The sequence below is a fragment of the Aptenodytes forsteri genome, unplaced genomic scaffold (genome assembly GCF_000699145.1).
Source record: "Aptenodytes forsteri isolate BGI_AS27 unplaced genomic scaffold, ASM69914v1 Scaffold167, whole genome shotgun sequence".
Classification (NCBI taxonomy): Eukaryota; Metazoa; Chordata; class Aves; order Sphenisciformes; family Spheniscidae; genus Aptenodytes; species Aptenodytes forsteri.
Genome location: NW_008795926.1, coordinates 734,044 through 755,330, shown reverse-complemented (window position 1 = coordinate 755,330; position 21,287 = coordinate 734,044). Strand labels below are relative to the sequence as shown.

Below are 21,287 nucleotides of genomic sequence, written 5' to 3'. Positions count from 1 at the left end.
TCTCTTCTCCCAAGTAACTAGCGATAGGACGAGAGGAAATGGCCTCAAGTTGCGCCAGGGGAGGTTTAGATTGGACATGAGGAAAAATGTCTTTACTGAAAGAGTGGTGAAACATTGGAACAGGCTGCCCAGGGAAGTGGTTGAGTCCCCATCCCTGGAAGTATTTAAAAGACGAGTAGATGAGGCGCTTAGGGACATGGCTTAGTGGGTGGTGGTGTTGGGTTGACGGTTGGACTTGATGATCTTAGAGGTCTTTTCCAACCTCAATGATTCTATGATTCTAAGATCCTTCTGGATGGCATCCCTTTCCTCAAGTGTACCAGCTACACCACTCAACTTGGTGTCATCCACAAACTTGCTGAGGGTGCACTTGGTCCCACTATTTGTGTCCTTAATGAAGACAATAATGAAGATATTAAATAGTACTGGTCCTAGTGCGGACCCTTGAGGGACACCACTTGTTACTGGTTTCCACTTGGACATTGAGCCATTGATTGTAATTCTTTGGATGCTGCCATCCAACCAATTCCTTACCCATCTACCAGTCAATCTGTCAAATCCATATCTCTCCAATTTAGAGGTAAGAACGTTGTGGGGAACAGTATGCATGTTGAAAACCTTCTCGTGACTAAAAGGAGAAAAGTTGTGTTAAATTCCTTTCCATAGTAGCATAAAAATACTATTTCAAGAGAAAATATTTTAAACCATTTCCTTTATTTATTTTTCTTTTAAATTTAAAACCTTTGGTAGTCAGCAAATATATTCTTAACATTCTCTCCATATATGAGAGATGTAAGAAAAATCTGGAAACATGTTAGGTTATTTTAAAAGTTTTATAACTTCTTAGATTGCAAATCTAAATATCAATGACTAATCCATATATTACACTTTTAACCTGTGTTAAAATCAGTGTAGACAAGACATTAAACAAATCATAAGCTTTTCAGTATGTTTTTGGAAGAAGTGACTTAGCATCTTAAACATAGGTTTAAACATCAGTTTATAAAATCTTTCATACAGACAAAATAGCATTTGCAAACTGACCTGTAACACCTTATTTTTCCATTTTTCACTTTGAAGAACATGTACGTTAAAAAGGTAAAAATCTGAAAGACATTAAGCATAGTTTAAATATTAATTTCATGTGTATCTTTAGGAAGAGATTACACCATGTAATACCAGTTTTGTTCCTTGCTTTACCATTTCAGTTTTGCATCACGCAGTGCTGGCTTGAAAGAGAAGAGTGTAATTAATTTGGAGCTAAATGGATTCATTTTGAGAGAAAAACATAAAAAGTATCTCAGTTTTGATATTCACTGAAACCATTGCCGCCAGCCTGAGTACTGTATTGTACTCCAGCCATCTGTAGAATAATGCAAATCTAGTACTGTATTCCTTCACATTGCTCACTCTCTTTTAAAGCAACCTGTATGAACTGTAATTCAGTAGCACACAGACTTGGAGAAAATAAAAAGGGAATTGCTTATGTTAGCCGAAAGTTGGGGTTTTTTCTTCCCTGAGAGGGTATTACCTATATACTTACATTCTGGCTTTGAAGGAAGCTGTGGGTGAGTGGTTTGATTTCATCTTCACTGTATGTGAAAACACTTAGACAGTACTTGTGCTTTCTGTCCTTAGCACTCTGTCCAGTTTTCTTTATAAGCAATGAGAATTCACACCACACCACTGCATCAAGCTTTAAATAACTTTTCAGCAAAAGTAACAAAGCAGGAAGATGACTGAAATTACATTGTCTAAAATCCAAAATAGCTATTTTTTTCATCATTAGAACATGTGTAACCTTCAGTGACAAACTGAGAAAGAAAAGTTGTTGGTGGATTGCTTCATAATAAGTGGTTGTTTCCACATTCCTCTTAATTTTGCAGTTATAATCAGAAAAGACCATCCAGTCTTTTTTTTAAATCCTTGGAAAAGCTTTTTTGTCTAATTTGAGAAACTTTGCTTTTAAAGACCTCTTCCAGTTTTGCATGGTGCTGTGTTGCCTGAGAAATGTTGGTGTTTGCTTGTGTCCGGCTGGCAATGTCTTTTTCATCACACTCCGACATCGGTGTGCCCTTGATCCAAACGGGTAGCTCAGGTTCAAGGCCTTGCTGGGTTGCTTCTGGTGAGGAAGAGATACTGGCTAGGAGTCTGGCATTTATTTGTAAATTGTGAGTATTGTAGCAAAAGCTGTACATCTGTTCTATTTCTTAGAATACAGTAAAAATAGTAGGTGACTTCCTAAAAAAAAAAAAAAAGAAAATACACATTACTTTACAAACAATCTTATTCCCTAAGAGCTCTGTCTTTGATCCTTCTGCAGACTAGACTGCTAGTTAACATCCCTCACTCCCGCATGGCTTTCCAGTCTCTTTCAGCAGCTGAGACTTGTGTGCAAGCACCCAGTTGCTAGCTGCTGGAATGATTTGCCTGCTGGAGATCAGAGATATGCTTGCTGACAGCCACTACCACCCTTTTAGCACAGAAACCCCCCCCTGAACATTTTATCTTTGCCTGTCTGCCTAACAAAATCCAAATTGGTGATACTCTGAGTGACCCATCCCAAACAAAAGAACTAATTTACAAATTATCTAATCTTGACATTTTGTAAATATTTAAGCAGATTTTTTTGAAAGGGTATTTTCACATCAGTTACATTGATTTCACGTGGATCTGAGCTTCCTTAGATCTTTCCTCTTGCTGCTGGCATCTTTTATCTAGCCTCTTTTCTTGTGCCTCAGTAGAAACAATAGATACTTTCAGGTTTTCTGGTGGTGAAGAAAGGCCTTTTGTTGTAAAACAATGCAGTGTTGCAGTATCTTATTGAACCAGGTAGGCTCAGAAGCTAACACTGCAAAAAGATGCCAGCTTCCTCCATTCATCTAAAGCCTTCTTGAAGTGTTACTCATCTGCATGACTACACCACATAAAATTCCTGTTGGAGCAGTTGCTCTAGATGTGGATGCAGACAACAATAACCTAAGTTTCTTCCCCTGGACACAGGAGGTTTTGTCTTGCTTTTAGTTGAGACAAAAGGAGTGGCCTCCTGAGTGGTTTGGATCACAATTTGAGCTTTCTCCAAGTCCAGCTTTCTTCAGACCCAACATTAGATGTGTATCTGATTTGAACATGAAGGATTTGCAGCTCCCTGTTAATCACGTCAGCTACAAGAAGCTCTCTGTGTGACAAGCTCTCTAAAACACTCTGTCCATGTTGTTGAGCTCCTCTCCTTGCTGTAGTTGGTTTTGATCATTGTATATCTACATACAAATCTGTCTCAGTCTGCCTTCGATGCTGTAGGGCTGAGCTTCACTGCCCTCTAAGATACTTATCCAAGTTGCAATGTTTGCCATTTGAGTCCATAATCTTAAGTTTTCAGATGCCAATGCTAGGCTAATGTTGCACTTAATATTTACACTCAGTTCTGTTAGCTTCCTAGAATGGGATTATTTTCTGAATACGATAATGGAAATATTTCATAACCATGCCTACATGAGATCTTTTTCATGTGTAGTTTGTAAAAAATTAATTTGGCTGTGATCAAATTCAGCGAACATGTGAGGTCAGAAAAGCTTGAAAGCATTTCTGGAGCGAGCATGCTCTCTGTTTCTTCAGCAGTAGTTCTCTACAAGCATAAGAAGAAAAGTGAATTCCTTATCATTCAAGGTGAATGTAAGACTACTGTGTCAGTCTTGACGTGAGATATCTTTAGAATAGAAGTGTGAACTCACTGGTCTTCCTGAAGTTTGAAGACTTACACAATAGCCCTCGTGGAAATAAGCGAAACACAGAGTTGTAACTCCCTGTTTTTCCTTGCAGTGTTCATGAACTTATTTTTTTTTATATCATAATTTCTGTGCCAAATAAGCTGTACCAAAATGCAAAAGATCAAATAGTTTAATTTCTTCTCAGGAATAAAACTATTTAGTTGTCAAAGTAGCGTTCTGCCTAAAGAAGAAAGTTGTATTCTGATAGGTACAGACGATACAGTGCATAAGCAATATACAACAATTAGGGTATACGTGCTTTCCCAGAGAATCTTTTTTCCATACTTGGTACAGTGCCATTTAATAGCAAGAAAGGGTATATTTGTTTTAAACTTCCGGTGAGGTTGCTTCTTCAGAGAGCTTTCTACAGTATCAGGAGTACAGTATAAGTTGCAAAATGAGGTGAGAGAGAAAATAGGAAAGTTGTCATTATTAGTGTTCCTTCAATTAATCAGTGGTAATCTTAGTAATTGTGTGGTGGCCTATTAGTGAATGAAACTAACAATTTTCAAACACATCTGTTCCTGGATACTATATTTGGGAATTATACCTACATGTTTTCCTACTGAATCCTGAAATTACAATGACACATTTGTGCAGATGGATGCTTTATGCTGTTAGTGACTGATCCCGTGCAGAGACTAGTGAGGAATCAATAATGAACTTGTACTGTGTATAGTTGCCTTCAAAGAAGGGAAGGGCGACGAAGGTATATACAAAATACAGAACAGATATAGAAGGAACTCAGCCTTTCAGTGGATATTCTATGAGCCATTTTCCATACGTAGAACATACAGGGAGGTATCAGTACAAAAGACTTGCTTTTAAATATTCCTTGTGATAGGCACACACTGATACACATTTACCACCTATTTCCCCAAAAAGCGTGTTTGTTCACTGTGATGTTTTTGTAAAAGTGTATTTAACACAATCTTTGCACAGAAATGACAGCCCTACAACTCTAGATTTCTTTGGGAGGTTTTCCATGCAAAAGTATCATTAAAAGACCAACCAACCTAATGATGTTATTTGTAGGAATGTAAATTCCTAGTACATTCAAGGCAAAGGAACCCTCTGCCTGGATACAGTTGTTGGAAGAAAAATGCTTTGCTATCTCCCTTTTCTTTAGCAAGATGGTATTTACTCTGACTAGGTGTATGGAGGTGAAAACTGTAGTTCTTTGTTTCCAGATAATTGTCTCAGTTTTAAAAGCATTTTTCCCCCCTACTGTGAAGAAAGGGGCCTATCTGCCTCTAATGATCTGTGATCTTCCCAGCCTATGTGGTCTTTTTGGTAGTTGTGTCCCATTTCTTGTCTGTAGCTTTGCACCAGTTCGCCCAGCCAGTAATGGATATTTTCATGAGGATGGAACAGAACAGGAGGAGTAAAAATGGAAATGCCTGACGGTTCTTGTTGCTGTTTGGAAGTATGTCAGGTCTTATGCAGGTCTCCAACTGCCTGCAGAGTCTGTTGGCTCACTACTGGACTGGGCAATGAATTTATTCCAGGCGCTTGTCATGAGAACATGCTTAGATGATCCTGTGTCTGCTGGAGTAAGATTATCTGTATGTATCTCCAAACCATCTATTTCCAGTAATACATTGATTAGATCTCAGGAATCAACACAGAGCTTTGGGTAGGGGGAAGGACATCCTTAGCATGCTGCTGATTTTGATCTCTGTAAATACCACAGGGAATTTGAAATTCTTAAGCTTATATGAGAAAGAAAGGCAACTTTGAAAGGTAGAATGCAGTATATGTACGAACTAAACGTTAACATATCGATCAGGAAAAGAGGGGGTTAGTATGAAAGATGTTCTGTTTTATAACAGTTGCACACTGAGACTTGAAAATGCATGTCATTCAGTCATAAGGCACAATTTTTTTTCCTCTACAAAAATAATTATTTGGTATTGCAAATGGAAATAAGCTTGGAAGAAGAATGAAGTTTGAAGGTCACATTTTCTGATGATGTGAAAGAAGTGTAATTAGGAATATATAAGTTGGTGTTTAACTCCCTGTGTTCTGCTGAATTCCTTAGCCGAATTATATCCATCTACTGCTGTAAGAATATAAAGAAGTCTTAATTGCTGTCTCTTATGTGCAGAGAGTTAAGAAACAGGTGTGCTTTTAAGTGATGCTGGTCTGTTTTAACGCATCTGCTTTTCTTACCACGCTACAGTTCATCTTTCTGACCAAGCAGCTTAAACTTGCTGATAAATTCTGTGAGGTACAACTTAGGACCGTCTTCCCATCTGTAAGTGCCTAAGCGAATGCATAGTTCTCCAGGGTCCAAGGAAATTTAAAGGAAGTCTGAATTGATGTAGCACAGACACTGATAGGTCCAGAGGGAAATGTAGGCTACTAAGAATCAGCTGGGGTCTGTTTAGGAATGCATCTGAATTTGGCCATAAACTGATTAGTTTAATTATCCATATCCTTCCATTATATCTGAGATTTTAAGGATATCTAATAGGCATAAATAGGGGAATGGAAAGCAAATGTGAAAATAGTCTTCTCTTAAACCTGATTGAGATATGGCTCAAGATAGTATTAAAGGTTATACTAGAATATGGAGTCTGGGATAAGTGTTGCTTCAGCTAGTTACTATTAACCAACTTTGCTGAATATACTGTAATTTTTTACATGTGCTCAGTTGTAGAACATTACCATTATCAGTAGACATTTAGATATACAAACCAGCCTGTCCCTCCATCTGTTTGCTTCAGAATACTTGGCATTTATTTTGCAACGTCGTAAAGTAGTTACAGCTTTGCAGTTGAGAACTATTACAGCAATATCAATTTTTCATATTCAAGTTAGCTTTAAAACTAGAAGTTTGTCTTTTATTTATAACTCCTAGTGCCTTGCTCTCTGCTTATGCATGTGGTGGGGAGTTAAACGTGTGGAATACAGCTGGGCAATAAATAATGTTGCAAAACTCTGTCATTAGTAATAAAGCTTTTTGCAGTAGTACATTAAAACAGAAGTATCTAGAGCATTGGATTAAAAAAAAACAAAAAAACCCAAAAAAACCCAAATCAAACAAATCCTTTGATTGTAACCTACAATTTGCCTCTGCTTTCTGAAGTATTTTAAGGAGACATATTTTTTGCATGGTATCCACAGAAACATTGTGCAGCAAGAAGGTATTCATGTTTAAAATAAATTGTTAGCTGAAGCAATGGGAAATTGGAGACACTTACATCTTGTGTAGTTGAATCTTTATCATTTTATGCTGATGATCATGTTCAGCTAAAAATTCGCCTAATTGTTTGCTGGTGGTTGTAAGCTAAGTGTATATTAAATGACTGTGGCTATTTTGTAGATTTAGCCTTACATTCAGAGTGGCTCTTTTGGACAGGATAGCATATTAATGTTGACTGGGAGCAGGAAGTTTTTATCTTCATTGTCCTTTCCCTTCTCTCCCCTCTTAGCACCCCTGCCCCCAAAGGAAATTTGGTTTTGAACAGCTGTTTTAGAGACTGGTGAAGATGTTATGTTTTTAAAAATGATACCAGACAATAAATGAGAAGATAGGTAAGAAGAGAAAACAACCCTGACCAGTGAAACTTATTAGAATTTCACAGAAGTTCTCAGGAGGCTGTAAATTGATACAGCCCTGGGGTGAGAGAAGAGGTAGAATGAAATCAGATTCCATCTAGATCTATAAAGGCAAAATGACACTAAAATTTAATTTTAACACTTAAAAATACATTCAGTAGTGATACGTGGCCAAATATGTTAAACCGTACGTTTCAGAAAACTTATTACTATATTCCTTGCAATGGATTCAGAGTGATGTAAAGGTTTGTCTTGGGCAACACCTGCAATTCATGCAGACTTTTCCAGTAGTAAATGCAATGCTCTGTTATGTTTAACAGCAGATGAGCACATTGAACTTAACAGCAACTTTATTTAGCTGAAGATGCTGCACATCACCTCTTTAGCTCTGCTCGCCGAGTGTAGCACTCCAGTGCTGTCCCTGCCACTCTTCATGGGTATTGAATCAGACAAAAAGCCTGTCTCCACATTTTCAAAGCTGCCCAAAGAACGAACGTTTGGTATTTTAGAGATTTCTTTGTCTTCATAAGAATAACATCTTCAGCTATGTTTCTCTGATGCTATGAAGCTGTCACCCTGAAGGCTAAAATTGTTAAGAGTAGGAGCTAGGACTTCTACTGCCACAGCAACAAAGTTTGGGATGTAATTAGAAGAAGTATTAGAGTGAGTGAGTGTGACAATGGGAATAAATTCAGTTTAGTTTTCTGGTTACTCTGTTTAGTTTTCTTTCACATGAAGGTGATAACAGCAAAGAGAAAATGAGATGCCAGAAATGAGGGAAAGAGTAGAGTGAAGGTGAGGAATGGGAGGAAATTTATCAGGAAAGAGGAAAAGAGAATGATATATTTGATAGAAGGAAGGGAGAAAGAAGTTAGACATGCAGCGAATTACTGTTTTCTTATTTACGTTCTGGGAAACACATACTAGGTCAGAGACAACATCTGAAAACCTGTACGTGTAGATAAAAGAAGGCAACTTAGCTGCACTTTTCTAAGTAGGCTGAGACTCTATCTGCACACAGTGACATTTAATTAAGTAGGTAAGCTGACAGTGATTTTTTTTTTATCCTATGTTTTAGTTATGGTTGAAAAAGTATTGCCACTTGTAATTTTGTATCTTCATCTGAGCAAAGTTCCATAAGGTAGATTAGGAATTTGCCTACTCTGGGGGCTTTAGCAATATTCTATCTATACAGTCATTTTAATACTATTTTACTGAGTAATTAAAGAACTGAATGGTAACCTCGTCCTGTGACACATTGTTTTAATTGCAGTTATTTCACACAGAATAAAGCAAATAAATGAATAATTGATATCTCAGCTAAAAATAGGGGGCCATCAACCTGCTCAGGTGTAGCTTTTTCTTGTAGGGACCTAGTTATGATATGGTGGTTTTGTGGTCTATATAGGAACTCCTGATCACATAACAATGATCGTTTGGCACCTTCCTCGAGGGGCCCATACTAGTGAGAAATTTAATATTGTAAAAATAACATTTTTAACTGGTGCCACACTTCTGCATGTTTTTTTGTGACACTGCTCTCTGCTGAAGTGATGTAGTAGACGTAACAGGTTTTTACACACAGAAACAATTCTGTTTTAGCAGAGGATTAAGTGCAGATAAACAACATATTTCATAAAAGATTGTTATATCCTCTCTCCCATTGACACTCCCACTCCCACCCCCAGATCAGAAACACCGCCTGGCATGGCATGCTTTCTTTTAGATCTCCACAGACATTTGCCTGCCACAATGCAACGTAAATTCTGTCTTAGTTATCAGACTGTAATTATTAAATAATAATAATGGGAAGAGAGATGTCAGCCTGTTCATAAAGCATAGTGATTTTTTTTTAGTATAAGAAGAACCTGAATTAAAAGGACCATGCTTTTTTCATTTGCATACCCTATCTTATAACTTACAGTAATTAATGTAGTTAGAGGAAAATATGAAAGACAAGCTTTTCAATTTCTTTTCTTTGTGTGTGTGTGAGAAGTTGATCTTGCTTGCTGATCTGAAGTAGTACCAGAAGATGCCCGTCTTGAATGAGACATAGAGCTCGGAGAAATAAGATCTGGTGGTTGGAGGTGTCATGCACCCACTGCCCCTCTCTGGAGGCATTGCAAAACTGTCGTATTGAAATCCAGCACTCTTCTGCCAGAAACCATGCAAGAGATGACCCTGACTATTCATTGTGACTGATAAACTTTAAGATATATATCATATCTTCCTTTTATTCTGAATCTTCTCTTTTCAGTTTCGCTTCCTTCCGTTCAAACACCAAAATCCTTCTGGAACGGCAAATGCCAAACAAACATCCAGGCTGAAATGGTAGATCCATTTGCTATTAGTGTATCTTTCTTCTTTCCTCTACCCCCTTTCTTTTCTGAAGAAACCACTTGTTTGCTTTCTCTTTGTTTCTTAGCTGTTAGAAAGCCTTTAAAAATGCTTTTACTTCCCTGTCACGGCATTATGCTCTTTGGAGGGAGGATCAGCTGGAGTCATGGCAAAGAGAACTGCTGTCCTGGTAGTTTTATTTTGTATTCACCATATGATTCCCAGAATTGCATTGTTCCTTCACAGAGGGGGAAGATTGTTCTCTCATGCAAATCACTGGTCCTTTGCTAGGCTTTTGTAGCCTTCCTGAAATTGTTGGAAAGGATCCTTCTTTCTGCAGAGCAGGGAGGAGGAATTGCACCAGACAGGCTGGCCCCAGTCATTTTATCCCTTTCCTGTGTCTTACAGCTCCTTTTGAGGAGCAGGCACCAGGCAGTACCTATCCTGATTTCCCAGGGCTTCTGCTGCTCTTGTGCATTTGGTGCGCCAAATTCAGCAGCATTATTTGACTTAAATCGAGACTTGCATTGGTATGAGTGTACACAGAATCTGGCCCACAGCCTTGTCCGTATGCAAAAGTATTCTTGCTCATTTAAGCGGAATTGATAAATAGGCGTTTTTCTACTGATTTAAGTGGTACATGAAGTTGGTACCAGTTAAACAAAATTAGTGTGTATATGTTATTTCAGCTGGTAATATTTTGTGAGTAGAGGTGTCCACAGATTCAGTTTTCACAGAGCCTTGTTAGTGTTTATGGAAGCTGTTATCCTCAGGAATGCCTCCAAGCCTTGGAAAGTCTAGCAACAACACAGAGAATGTGCAGCAATAGTTAGGAATTTATTTTAAAAGAAGTGACAAAGCGAAGTAGAAGGAATAAAGCTAGAAACAGTCTGGATAGATCTGCACTGTGATTGAAAGTAGGAGACATTAAACTACCTGTTTCTTGCAAGCGATTTAAGCAGGACAAATTTTAATTTAACCCCCATCTCCACAGACATCAGCACATGTGTGCAGAGGATTATTACCACCATCTGTTTTATCCACAGTAGTTTCCATCAATTGTGTTATTTTGCTTTTTTAGTGTTGAGCACTGTTTTGAAGCTGTTGTGTTAATTGTTAACTTAGGCTGAATCTGTGCATAGATGCCTATAGCAGTGTCAGCATGCTAAGATCATAACTGTTAGATTAATGAATGGAAGTATTAGCTCTGTGTCGGTGCAGTACATTAATAGCTGTGCAAATTCAATCAAATACACTACTGACTTTGTCTTTCTGTAATGGTGTTTACCAGATCTTAGACGGACTGTTGAGAAAGATGAATGTAATCTTTTGTTTTTATCTGACTTAAAAATAAGGTAACAAAATAATTTTATTATTATTCTTCGCAGCAGGAAAATAGATGTACCTGTAGACTTGAATTCTTCAGAAATGGAATATGCATACATACATTGTGGTGAATGGAAGGGAAACTAACTGTTGGAACCATTATCTTTCATGTAGCTTAATCTCACATTCTGAATTATTGGAATGAATACCAAAAAGAAACAAAAAAGTATGCTTATTCCCTCCTTTTTTTTTTCTTTTTCCTTCACAGAACCTGAATAAAGTGTTTGTAGAATTTAGTCATCAGGAGCTGTTTGAGTTCTATAACAAGGTCTGTAGATTTTACAATACTGTAGTTTCTTTGTAAACACCTTATGCTGCTCAGCAGGAAGTGTTGCCTATATGAATTAAATCTAATGAAACTGGAAGGAAAATGGATCGAGCTTTAATTAAGGCTGTTGGATTTGTTTGATCACATAAAGCATTTTCAAGAAGAGTCTGTGCATTCAAATTTGGAATAGGCAGGGCTTGGGTCATTGTAAGCGTACCTGGTGGTTAGATCGAGAGGAGTAGCTGATGGTTAACAATGAGGAGCTCTCTGGAAAGAGCATTTTCTGTTACAACTTCAGTTGAAATGCCAGGCTCGTAATCCAGTCAAAATGAACTCTGTTATTTTTTTACCTTGTTATTATGCATTGGAAATTCACAGCAAAACATCTGTGCATGTAGAAAAGGCAGTATTTAGACAACTGTTTCTTTAAAATTTGAATATTTAAACTGCAGCAATGAATTCTAATAGCTTCATGTAAAAACAAATATTCATGAGTACAGGATTTTTTTATTGCTATGTGAATAGATTAATTTTGCATAGTTGAAGATATTGGAATGTGGGTTTTTTTGTTTTCATGTTTCTAAACATCTTTTTATATAAGTGGAGTTTTTTCTCTCTTTTTTGTTCCTTTAAATAGCTGGAAACTATACAAGCACAGCTGGATTCCCTTACATGATGTTTTCGAAGACTTATTTCTCCATCACACTCCTGCCACCTCATTATTTTGAATTGAAGATAGATTGCCAAGCTGTGTTTGCTGAAGGATTCAGTGGGTTGCTTCCTGTAAAATTATATGGCTTATCTCCTTTTTAGACAGTAACATTAGCCAAGAGTCTTTGTTAAGAGTCTGAAGATTCTAATGGACTTTCTCTTGTTTTCTGAGCAATTGTGAAGAATGGCTTTACTTGCAGAAAAGAAAAAAAAAGAATGCTACTCTGCTTCAGAGATTTTTTTTTTTGGTCCTGTTATGTGTGTTTCTTGATTCTGGTAGAAATTTGCATACTAGTGAGGGACCAGGAATAAAATCTATTTTTTAGTCATAAAAGGAATGTAAAAGTAGTAAGAAAATACACAGCTAATAAAACCTCTATCCTTTTGAATTGTTATTCACATGATTGATAATGCTTATTGCAAATTTGTCAAAATAAATTCAGAGTTTAAAAATGGATTGGTTTAGTTTGGGCTATTTTAACTTCATTATCTTTGTTCTTTTTTAGTAGTTCTTTTTTTTTCTTCTAAATAATCAACAATGTCAGTGATTTCAGTGTTTACTGTTGGCACAGAGAATAAGTACAGCTTCTTAGCACTGCATGCATACCAATGAATCTAAGTAGTATGGTGTATAACTGGGGGGAGAAATCTCAGAGTATATAACAAAGAACACTGAAATAGTCTGACAGTCAGATTTCTGAAGGCTATTTGTTGATCCTTCCTAATGTTGTCCACCACCGTTTTTACATCGAACAGGCAGAAATAAAGTACGGTGACTTAAAGGCCAAGTTAGTCATATTTTCACACATTAGTTCAGATGAATGGAGGTTCATGAGCAGTATGAGCAGGTAAAAGTCATCTTAGTTCTTGTTTGTTGCCATTCATTGACAGGCAACTTCATTGCTGCACCTTGACAATGGGCACAGTATACAACTCTCTACTCCGGGCTAATAGAAGGTGAGAGGAAATAAAAGTCTTTGGCATTAGCTTGTCTTTCTTGCTCCTTAAGGGACTCCCTGAACAAGGCTTTTTTCTTCCAGATCCCTCAAGCAGGGACGGTTAATAGCCAACCAGCCAGTTTTCTTTTGAGATTTGTTTGCTCGTGACACTAGATATAAGGATAGCCAAAATGTATGTTTTGAATAGCTGGTGTTTAAGTCCTCTTGTGCCGGATTTCTTGCTTTGTTGCTTTTGGAGGGTTGTTTTGGACTGCTTGTGTTGCTTTATTAGGGATTGTGCTCTCACCTCTAGAATACTGAAGGGGTCTGCACCAGTTGTCTAAGCTGTGAGGTAATAGATTTAGAAGATAAAGTCATTAACAGCCTACGTGTGAGTAAAGGGCACTGAAGAGAAAAACCACGTTTATCATAGTCCCTAACTGAAACGCCAGATGATACTGTACCACTCTGGTAAGGTAACACTATTACCCTGTTGGAAAGCAGAAATGAGTCACTGTTGCATGGCAGAATCTTACCCTGTACACCTTGTGAGGCTGGCTGCCAAAATCAAGTCTTGTCTCAAGCCACTGGCAAACGTGCCTTATTGTCTGGGGATATAACACTCCCACCCACAGACATCATGTCCTCAGTCTGGCTATTCAGCAGCACCTTGCCGGCTCGCTCATCTCAGGCTGCATAGGTTGGTGTGTGTCTGCAGGTGAGCACATCCCCACCATTCCCTCTGCCTTGCCAGCGTTAGCAGCACTTTGTAGTTGCGCAGCTAGGAAGATCCCATTCTTCTTGACGCTTAGGTCCTGGCTTCTCTAGTGGTCCTGTAGGACAGTATGTCGTGTGCTAGGACACTGCTCTTGAGTGTTTTCCCTGCGTTTCCAGAGCTTAAGTTCTGGAAGTCAGGTCTGAAGTGAGTTGAAGACTCTCCTGTGTGGATGCAGGACATATTAAGGCAGTTGACTGAGTGTGAGAGAGGGGTTAAGTTATCTTTGTGAATATAGGCAGAGATTGATGAATCCTGGAGGAGGGGGTGAAGGCAGGACCAGTTTGGAGTGCAAGAAGCGTTGGACAAATTAGCAGGCACATCTGAAAAAAAAAAAAGAGAAGTCAAAGACAGAGTAGGAAGCAACTGGGCGTGGGAAAAAGGAAGGAGAGGACAGAATAATGGGTACTCCCAAGGGTAGAATTTGGGAGTTGGAAAACTATAAGGAAGAGAGGAGGAACACTGGAAAAGACAGCAAAAGTATACATTCAAAGAAAATACTAGGCAAAGGGGGAAAAAAACCTTATATAGTAGGGGAATGGGAAGAAAATTGGAGAAACAAAGTAAACCAGAGTTAACTATGAAAACTGTGGCCAGTTGTGTAACTGTATCTAGTATTTTGAACTAACCCGTAAGTGTCAGCCTTGGTGCAAATTTGGCCAAAATCAAATAAAAGTGTGGGATGACAAAGAAGAGCATTTTAAATCTGGCTTTAATAGGAAATGTTTTCAAAGTGATAAAATATATGTTAAAGGAAAAAATAGAAAAAACAAAGCCTAAGATGGCAAGGATTCTGTAAAATTTATTAAGTGTTCATCCTTGTTTACAGATGGAGGAAGAGATTTATGATTTCTTTAGCAGTGGTTGCCTTTTCTTTTTTACTAAATGTACTGAATTTCTTGCTGTCAGAAGCCTTAATAAAAGCCATAGTACCTCATGGTAGGAAGTACAGTTGTTATCTTTTGTCAAGGAGCACTCATAAACAAACACTTAGTTTAGAAAGACTTTTCTGTATGTGACGTGAAGCTTTGGGGTTGTACATTATTAGGTAGCGATGGCATAACTAGTACCATCTTAGAGAAGAACATTGTCACTTATTTAAGTGCTCCTGTGTAAGGAGAGAAAATTGACTAACTGTGAAAGAGCAGAACTATTTCGGGTTTTTTTAATTAGGTCTTGCAGAAAAGAAGGCTTTTGTTCTGGTTGCTGCTCTCTGGCCTGAGTGGACCTGGAGAGGGGAAGATTGGTCTTCCCCTGAGAGCAGCTGCCCCTGCTTAGTTTGGATAAAGTCCTGGTGTCCCAGCAGCGTCAGGGAACGAGAGAAAAACAAGCACCAGTACAGACTGGGGGATGCCTGAGGAGGATGGGAGATCTGCTTGCAGCAGGGACTAGACCCACTGCCATACCTCAGGGGCGGTGGAAGGAAAAACACTTTCCTGGGAGGAAGAAGGAATGTAGCCTAAGCAGAACTGAATATACGAGGTTGGTGTGGGAGCATAGGCAGAGGTGTGCATGCTGAAGGTCTTCAAGCTTTTGTTTTGCATTCTGGTAAAACATAGTTTTGAGGAGTGAGTCTTGTGGGTATTTTTGAGTTTTTACTGCAGAAAAGGAAAGGAATACGTCCCAGGCTGTCTTCAGTTCAGGGTCCTAGCAAAGCATTGGTCTATAATATATCTTGGGCATGATCCAGAACTGAAATTACCAAGGCTTCTGATAGTGTTGAAGGAAGGTATTTCCAGAGATTTACTGAGCTCTAAAACTGGAAATTTGAATGAGTAAGAATTACTAAATCTACTTTCAGATCTTTCAGTGCATTTTAAAAACATTTGATTAATCTTTGCTCAGACACTAAAGACAGTATTTTCTGTGACTGTACTTCTCTCAAAGCTATAATATAAAAATCTGCCTCAAACGGACCATTGGCAAAAGAAAGAAATCTTTCCGTTTGGGTGTAAACAAGCATCAGTATTGTTTTGACATGAAGACTTGGAGTTCTGGGTCTAAAATGAAAACCAGTGTGACAACTACCTTGAAAATACCAGCTTACTGGTAAAGAGCAACCATTTGTACATCATTTAGCAAAAACAACACTAATAGCACATTAATGCATGTTGAGTACAAATGTGTTAGATTATCTTTGCCCAGTTCAGCCTTAGGCATATAATTCTTGTTTCTCAACAAAATATGAAATGTCTGTAAGTTTCTGCATTCTATTTTTGTTGAAATAAAATATGTAGGTAGATAGACAAATATAACTTTACTATCTCAAATTTTGACTAATTGCCAAACCTGCTTTGGCTGTCCAGAGGAGGCTTTCAAATCCTCCTTTAATTCCTGGGTTTATTGACACATCAATTTTGAGTTATGACTTGCAGCTTCATTTCCTCCAGTCTGTGATTTTAAAGACTCTAAAGTCTTGTTCTTTCAAAGCATAAAGAATTTACTGAAATGCTAAGTCTTACATTGGTGAAAGGAAGAAAAGCGTTTATTGTGATAAAATGGTATAAGCTCCCCATCACACTTGTTCCATCTCATATTCTCTGATTTCCAACAGCATCAGTAACATTTCATTGTTTGGCTGTATTGGCATATCACATCTTCAAAGATTATGAATTCACTCACATTACAGTAAAGAAATGACAGAGCTTAATAATGCCTATTGCCCAGTGAATAAGTATCGCATCATTTTGTGACCCTTGTATAGCTTATTTGACTAACGAAAATGAACAACACTGAGCCAGTGTGAGAAAGTTCCTTTTCTATGGATCAGCCAGACTGGCCTTCTGAATAACAGTGATTTCATCTAGGTGGATGAACTACGGTGCTGCTGTCTGATATGATGTTGATGGTATCTCATAAAGATAAGCTAATAAGACGCTTTTATCTGCAACTCTTGCATAAAGTGATTTCTAATTTCCATAGTAATTAATCAATTTTATTGGATTTTCCCTTTGCCTTTGTAATTGTGTTGATCCGACCAAATTATACACTGTAATTTTAATGGAAATAAAGTGTTTAGATGATCCCTTCATTTGTTCATTATTTTGTTTCTCAAGAGATAGGAGAAAATACTGGTCTGTTACAAACCAGATGCTGTCCAGCTGTGTTGAGCTATGTATCCAGGAAGCATTTGTCCCTCTCGCTGACAAGATTAGTTCCTTCTCTACAAACTCCAAAGTATCTTCCATGGTTTTCCAAGGTTTTCTCTATTTACTGAAATCATAGGAAGGCAACGTGGAGCTCTACACATGTTGGAAGCATAACTGTCTTGACTGGCTGTTTTAATAAGATGATCACCTTGTTAGAGCAAATTCCTCTTCCAGTGGGACACTTTTAACTTCTTGTCATCACTGTTACTTTGACTGTCCCTCTGTGGTAATATACAGCATACCTTCAAGGAAATCTGGACAAATGTAGTATCTGTCTTTGAGATGACTGTACAGATTCACATGCGCAGGCAGCTAGCCTCTTCTGTAGAGTACTAGTTATGGGATTGGACATGCTGGAGCACAAGATTGTCTTTTTTGGAATTCACCCCCTGTCATTCAGGACAAGTGAAGGAAGGAGAAGCAGCACTCCCTGGTCAGGGCTAATGAGACTCCTCACATCTGCGCTGTGTTGGAAGGTTCATCCCATGAGGATTAATATGAAGAGCTCTGTGTACAGGTGAGCTGACTTTGTTTCTTCTCATTCCAATCCACAGGTTCAATAGTAGGGCAAGTTAACTAAATTGCATTTCATGGGCAGCATGAGAATGCTGTGCTTTTTCCATCACCCACTTGTTTGTTTTTCTGCCTCCAGACTGTTAAGAAATGCAGCTTTGTTAAAAAAGAAAAAAAAAAAAAGCAGTTTGATTTAAGAAATTGTACAATTAATGTATACAGTAAGCATTTTGAAGAAGGTTTGCTTTTTTGGATTTGTTTCTACTTTTGAAGCATTTGCCATAGCCAATATCCTTGTAGGTAGCAGAGAATGAATCTGAGCAAAGCCCAGGGGAGTGAGGAAAGGACCATGTCTCCTGTTCCACCCACTGCTCCCTGTTGAGCATTGGGATGCAGCTTAGCCTATGAGCCTTGGCTTGCATCTCAGACTGCCAGTTAGGTGAGCTCTGCCTCTTTCCTGGACAACAGTGAGTCAGGAAAAGATTAGAGAAGCTGACTGCACTGGGCAAAACATAGCCTGGACTGAATGTTGTTAGCTTCACTTTTCACTTTGGAAGGGATGAGAATATTTTCTTCATGACAAGCAGCACTTTTGCCCAGATCTCCTCCGTCTGAGGAATGAGGTCAGAGGAGTAGTGCTTTGCATCCCTGATGTCTCAGTCAGGAGCTATGCCTTGTGATGGTGGGTCTCTGCCGTCTTCTCCTCTTCTAATTCCTAACACATTCCTGCCAGTTCCAGCTCATACACCATCTGGAGACAGGCACCGCAGACTTCAAGAACAAAAAAGGACCTTTCTGCTCCCCTGCTTCATCTCTGCTCCCAAGGGGACCCCTTCTCCTATCTCAGACCAGCATTCAAGCACAGCTCCGGGTAGGGTAAAGCTTCTGTGGAGGTTGTCCTAGCACCCCAAGTTTGATACTCACTTTGAGAGAGTCCCAGGAAAGATCTATATGAGAAGGGAAATAAAACAAGACCAGCCTTTCGGGACAGGGGAATTACTAACCATTTCTGGAGCAAACTCTCAGTCCAACCTATCCAGTTGCTCCTTTGCAGCCAAACTCCTTACATGAATAAAATCATCCGTGTTTCCCCACATCATCCTTATGGATTGCAGCAAGCTAACTCATCCTTAGAATCTGATTTAGGGCAACATAAGTGAAGTACATCAGATAAATGTAGGAAAAACAAGCCTATAAATGTGAGCTGATCCCTTTGGAGCTGGGTTCACTCACTATCTCTCACGGGATGAACGGCAGCGGTCCAAGTTTCTTACAAAATCTGATACTAAAACATAATCTTAAAAAAAAAAAATTATGAAGGACCAAAAAGGAAAAAATAAGCGGAGCAGAATCTCCTTTAAGCAAGAGAGCACAGTATATCACAGAGAACACTTGCAGTGAAATGGCGTTTTCTCAGTTCTTATTTGGGCGACACAGACTGCGTGCACTCTTCATTGCAACACCCAGTGAGTGACTTGGTGTCCTTTTAATGGTCTTCTGCAACTGAACTGCAGCTTCCCATACCCTGTCAGATGTCACCCTTGCATCTGCCCATCGAAAGTCTGTTTAGTAGCCTACTGATTGATTCCTTTGTGTCTCTAGTCAGTAGAAGGAGTGCCCTGAAGCCCTTCTATATGTTAGGACAGAGGACACAAGGCCCTGAATGACCTCATGCACAGTTGAGCAGTGCTGCTCTTACCTGCCTCTGCAAACAGTGCCCAACTGGGAAGGCAAAGCGCTTGGGGTAGTGTCTTTCTGGCTGAACAGGCTGTTTGTTAGGGTTGACAGACCAAATTTTGGGTTGGTGAATGTCGTATTTCTCAGCATTGAAGTCGGTAAGTTTTGAGATCAGTCTTCTCTTGGGAACAGAGAGGTTTTAAATGAATATTCAGTTGAAATGGTCAATATGAAAGAGAAGCCAAAGGTGGAGCTTACTCTGGTGCCTGGAGCAAAGTTCATGGTTTAACTACTATGTTAGATGAATAAAATCTACCCTTGAGTTCCTTCCAGGAGGGCCTGGATATGAATGTGTAAGAGTATCTGAGCAAAAGGTCATATCCCTGTGGTATAATGATTTCAGCATGTTGGAAGAAAGGAAATTTCCTATTAATCAACCTTATTCCAGCATGCAAGGTCACAAAGCGTGAACTTGGAACCTCATTCTGCATTTCATAGCTCTGCCTAAATCAAACCCAGGCTGCAGACACAACTGTACTTTTTATTTGCCAGAGTAGCCCCTTCGTTATAGCTATCTTCAGTCAAGTGATTTCAGTGGTTTCAAATCAGATAGTGCCTTCAGCTGCTGTGTTAGCTCACTTCTGCATCAAAAGTAATAGTTCCTTCCCTTGAAAATCCAGCCCTTGAGAGCTCTGTCAGCCTCCAGATAAGGTAGCCACATCTCTTGCATAAAGAGATACAAGAGATCTTCATATCACTTGTATGAAGATCTGCTCTACCTCTTGACCGTCAATACATACGTTCAACAAATACTTTATACTGGCTTTGGTTAAAAGCATTTGATGATTTTCTTTAGTTTGACAGAATCTTTATGATGACTTGGTGACCAGGCAAAGATACTACAGGTTTCTTTGCATAATCTTTTCTCCTTGTTTCTGCCTTTTCTCCTTATATTTCTACCATATTTGAAAGCTGATCCTTTTCCCAGTCTGGGAACACAGTGCTGCGGTAATCCTCCAGTAACCGTTTGTCACGTCCCACCTGCGGGAAGGGGAGAGTGACTTAAGGTCCACAAATCCCCTCGGTGTGGATTAAGGTGAAATAACACTCAAGGTCCAAAAACAAACTCCAGCTTTAATGGCATGAACACTTCTATAAGCATCAACCCTCTATGTCTTAATATATAATACAAGCTAAGCGGCTTTGTGAGGAGTTGAGGTAGGCCTTAGCAACTTAGCAACATCAAAAGCAGAGAGCAAGAAGGAGAAGGAGGAGAGAGAAAGAGAGAGCTGGGAAGCAGGAGAGAGGTAGAGAGAGATCGAGAGATCACCAATCCTGGATCCAGCGTCAGACCTGCCAATGGGGGAGGGGGTGTCGGTGTGGAGAGTGCCCCCAAGGAGGCTCACGTGTGCCCCTATTTATTGGCTCCAGCCCAAAGTTTCTAGTATCTTCTCTCACCCCAGCTCCAGGAGTGGTTGAGACATTAGTCAGTCAAGGAGGGTGACACCGGGCCCCTGCCCGTGTCTGGCTTCTGGAGCTTTCCCTGGGGCATTGTCTGTGCTTACAGCACAGCCACATGGGCCTCGTCCCTTACACCATTCAATGGGCATGAGCACGAGGAAGAACAGGAAAACGCAACTGTGCCAACCTGTAACCACACTTCATCTTCAAGGAAGGGTCTGCTTGGAGAACAAACAATTAGAAATTGATTTCCAAAGATTTAGATTAACTGATTTGAAATGGAATGGCTGGGCATGGCTGTCCCCAGGTGCAAGCTGGCTGAAATCCTGCTGTCGTGGATCTTACTAACAGCACATAATCTGAAAAGTGCAGATACCTTTCCCTAGTCTGTGGTCTTTAAGCCATCAGATTTTATGAACATGATCTCTGAGGACAATTCTAAAGCCCCAGTAAGAATGATGCATCCCGCTAAACCATGAACTGCAGTTCTGGTGCTCCCTTGGTTTTCATGAAAACCTTCCTCCAAGCTTGCTAGTCTCTTCTTTGCCCTCTTTGCAGACAGATTCTGTCTTTTATTGTTTTTATCCTGGCTCACTGTGCATCTTGAGCTGACTGTTTTTGCCCATAATTTGCCCTACACTCTTACGTTGTAATTAACGTTTTGCTGTGTTCTTTCCCTATTTGTAACATACGTACCCTGACCATTTTTCAAAACAAGGATCAGGAGATGCCATTTTTCTG

The 21,287-nt window shown here is 39.2% G+C and overlaps 1 protein-coding gene across 1 annotated transcript in view; it reads left to right on the top strand.

Annotated features, from left to right (window-relative positions):
- The window catches only part of COMMD10 (COMM domain containing 10), a 122,673-nt gene extending 105,898 nt beyond the window's left edge, over positions 1 to 16,775 (top strand). The window contains exons 4-5 of the mRNA XM_009285022.2: positions 11,263 to 11,322; positions 11,960 to 16,775. Of these exons, the coding sequence (XP_009283297.1) occupies positions 11,263 to 11,322; positions 11,960 to 11,998 (99 nt within the window). The 3' untranslated portion in view covers positions 11,999 to 16,775. The remainder of the gene's footprint in view (positions 1 to 11,262; positions 11,323 to 11,959) is intronic.
- Positions 16,776 to 21,287: the final 4,512 nt, after the last annotated feature.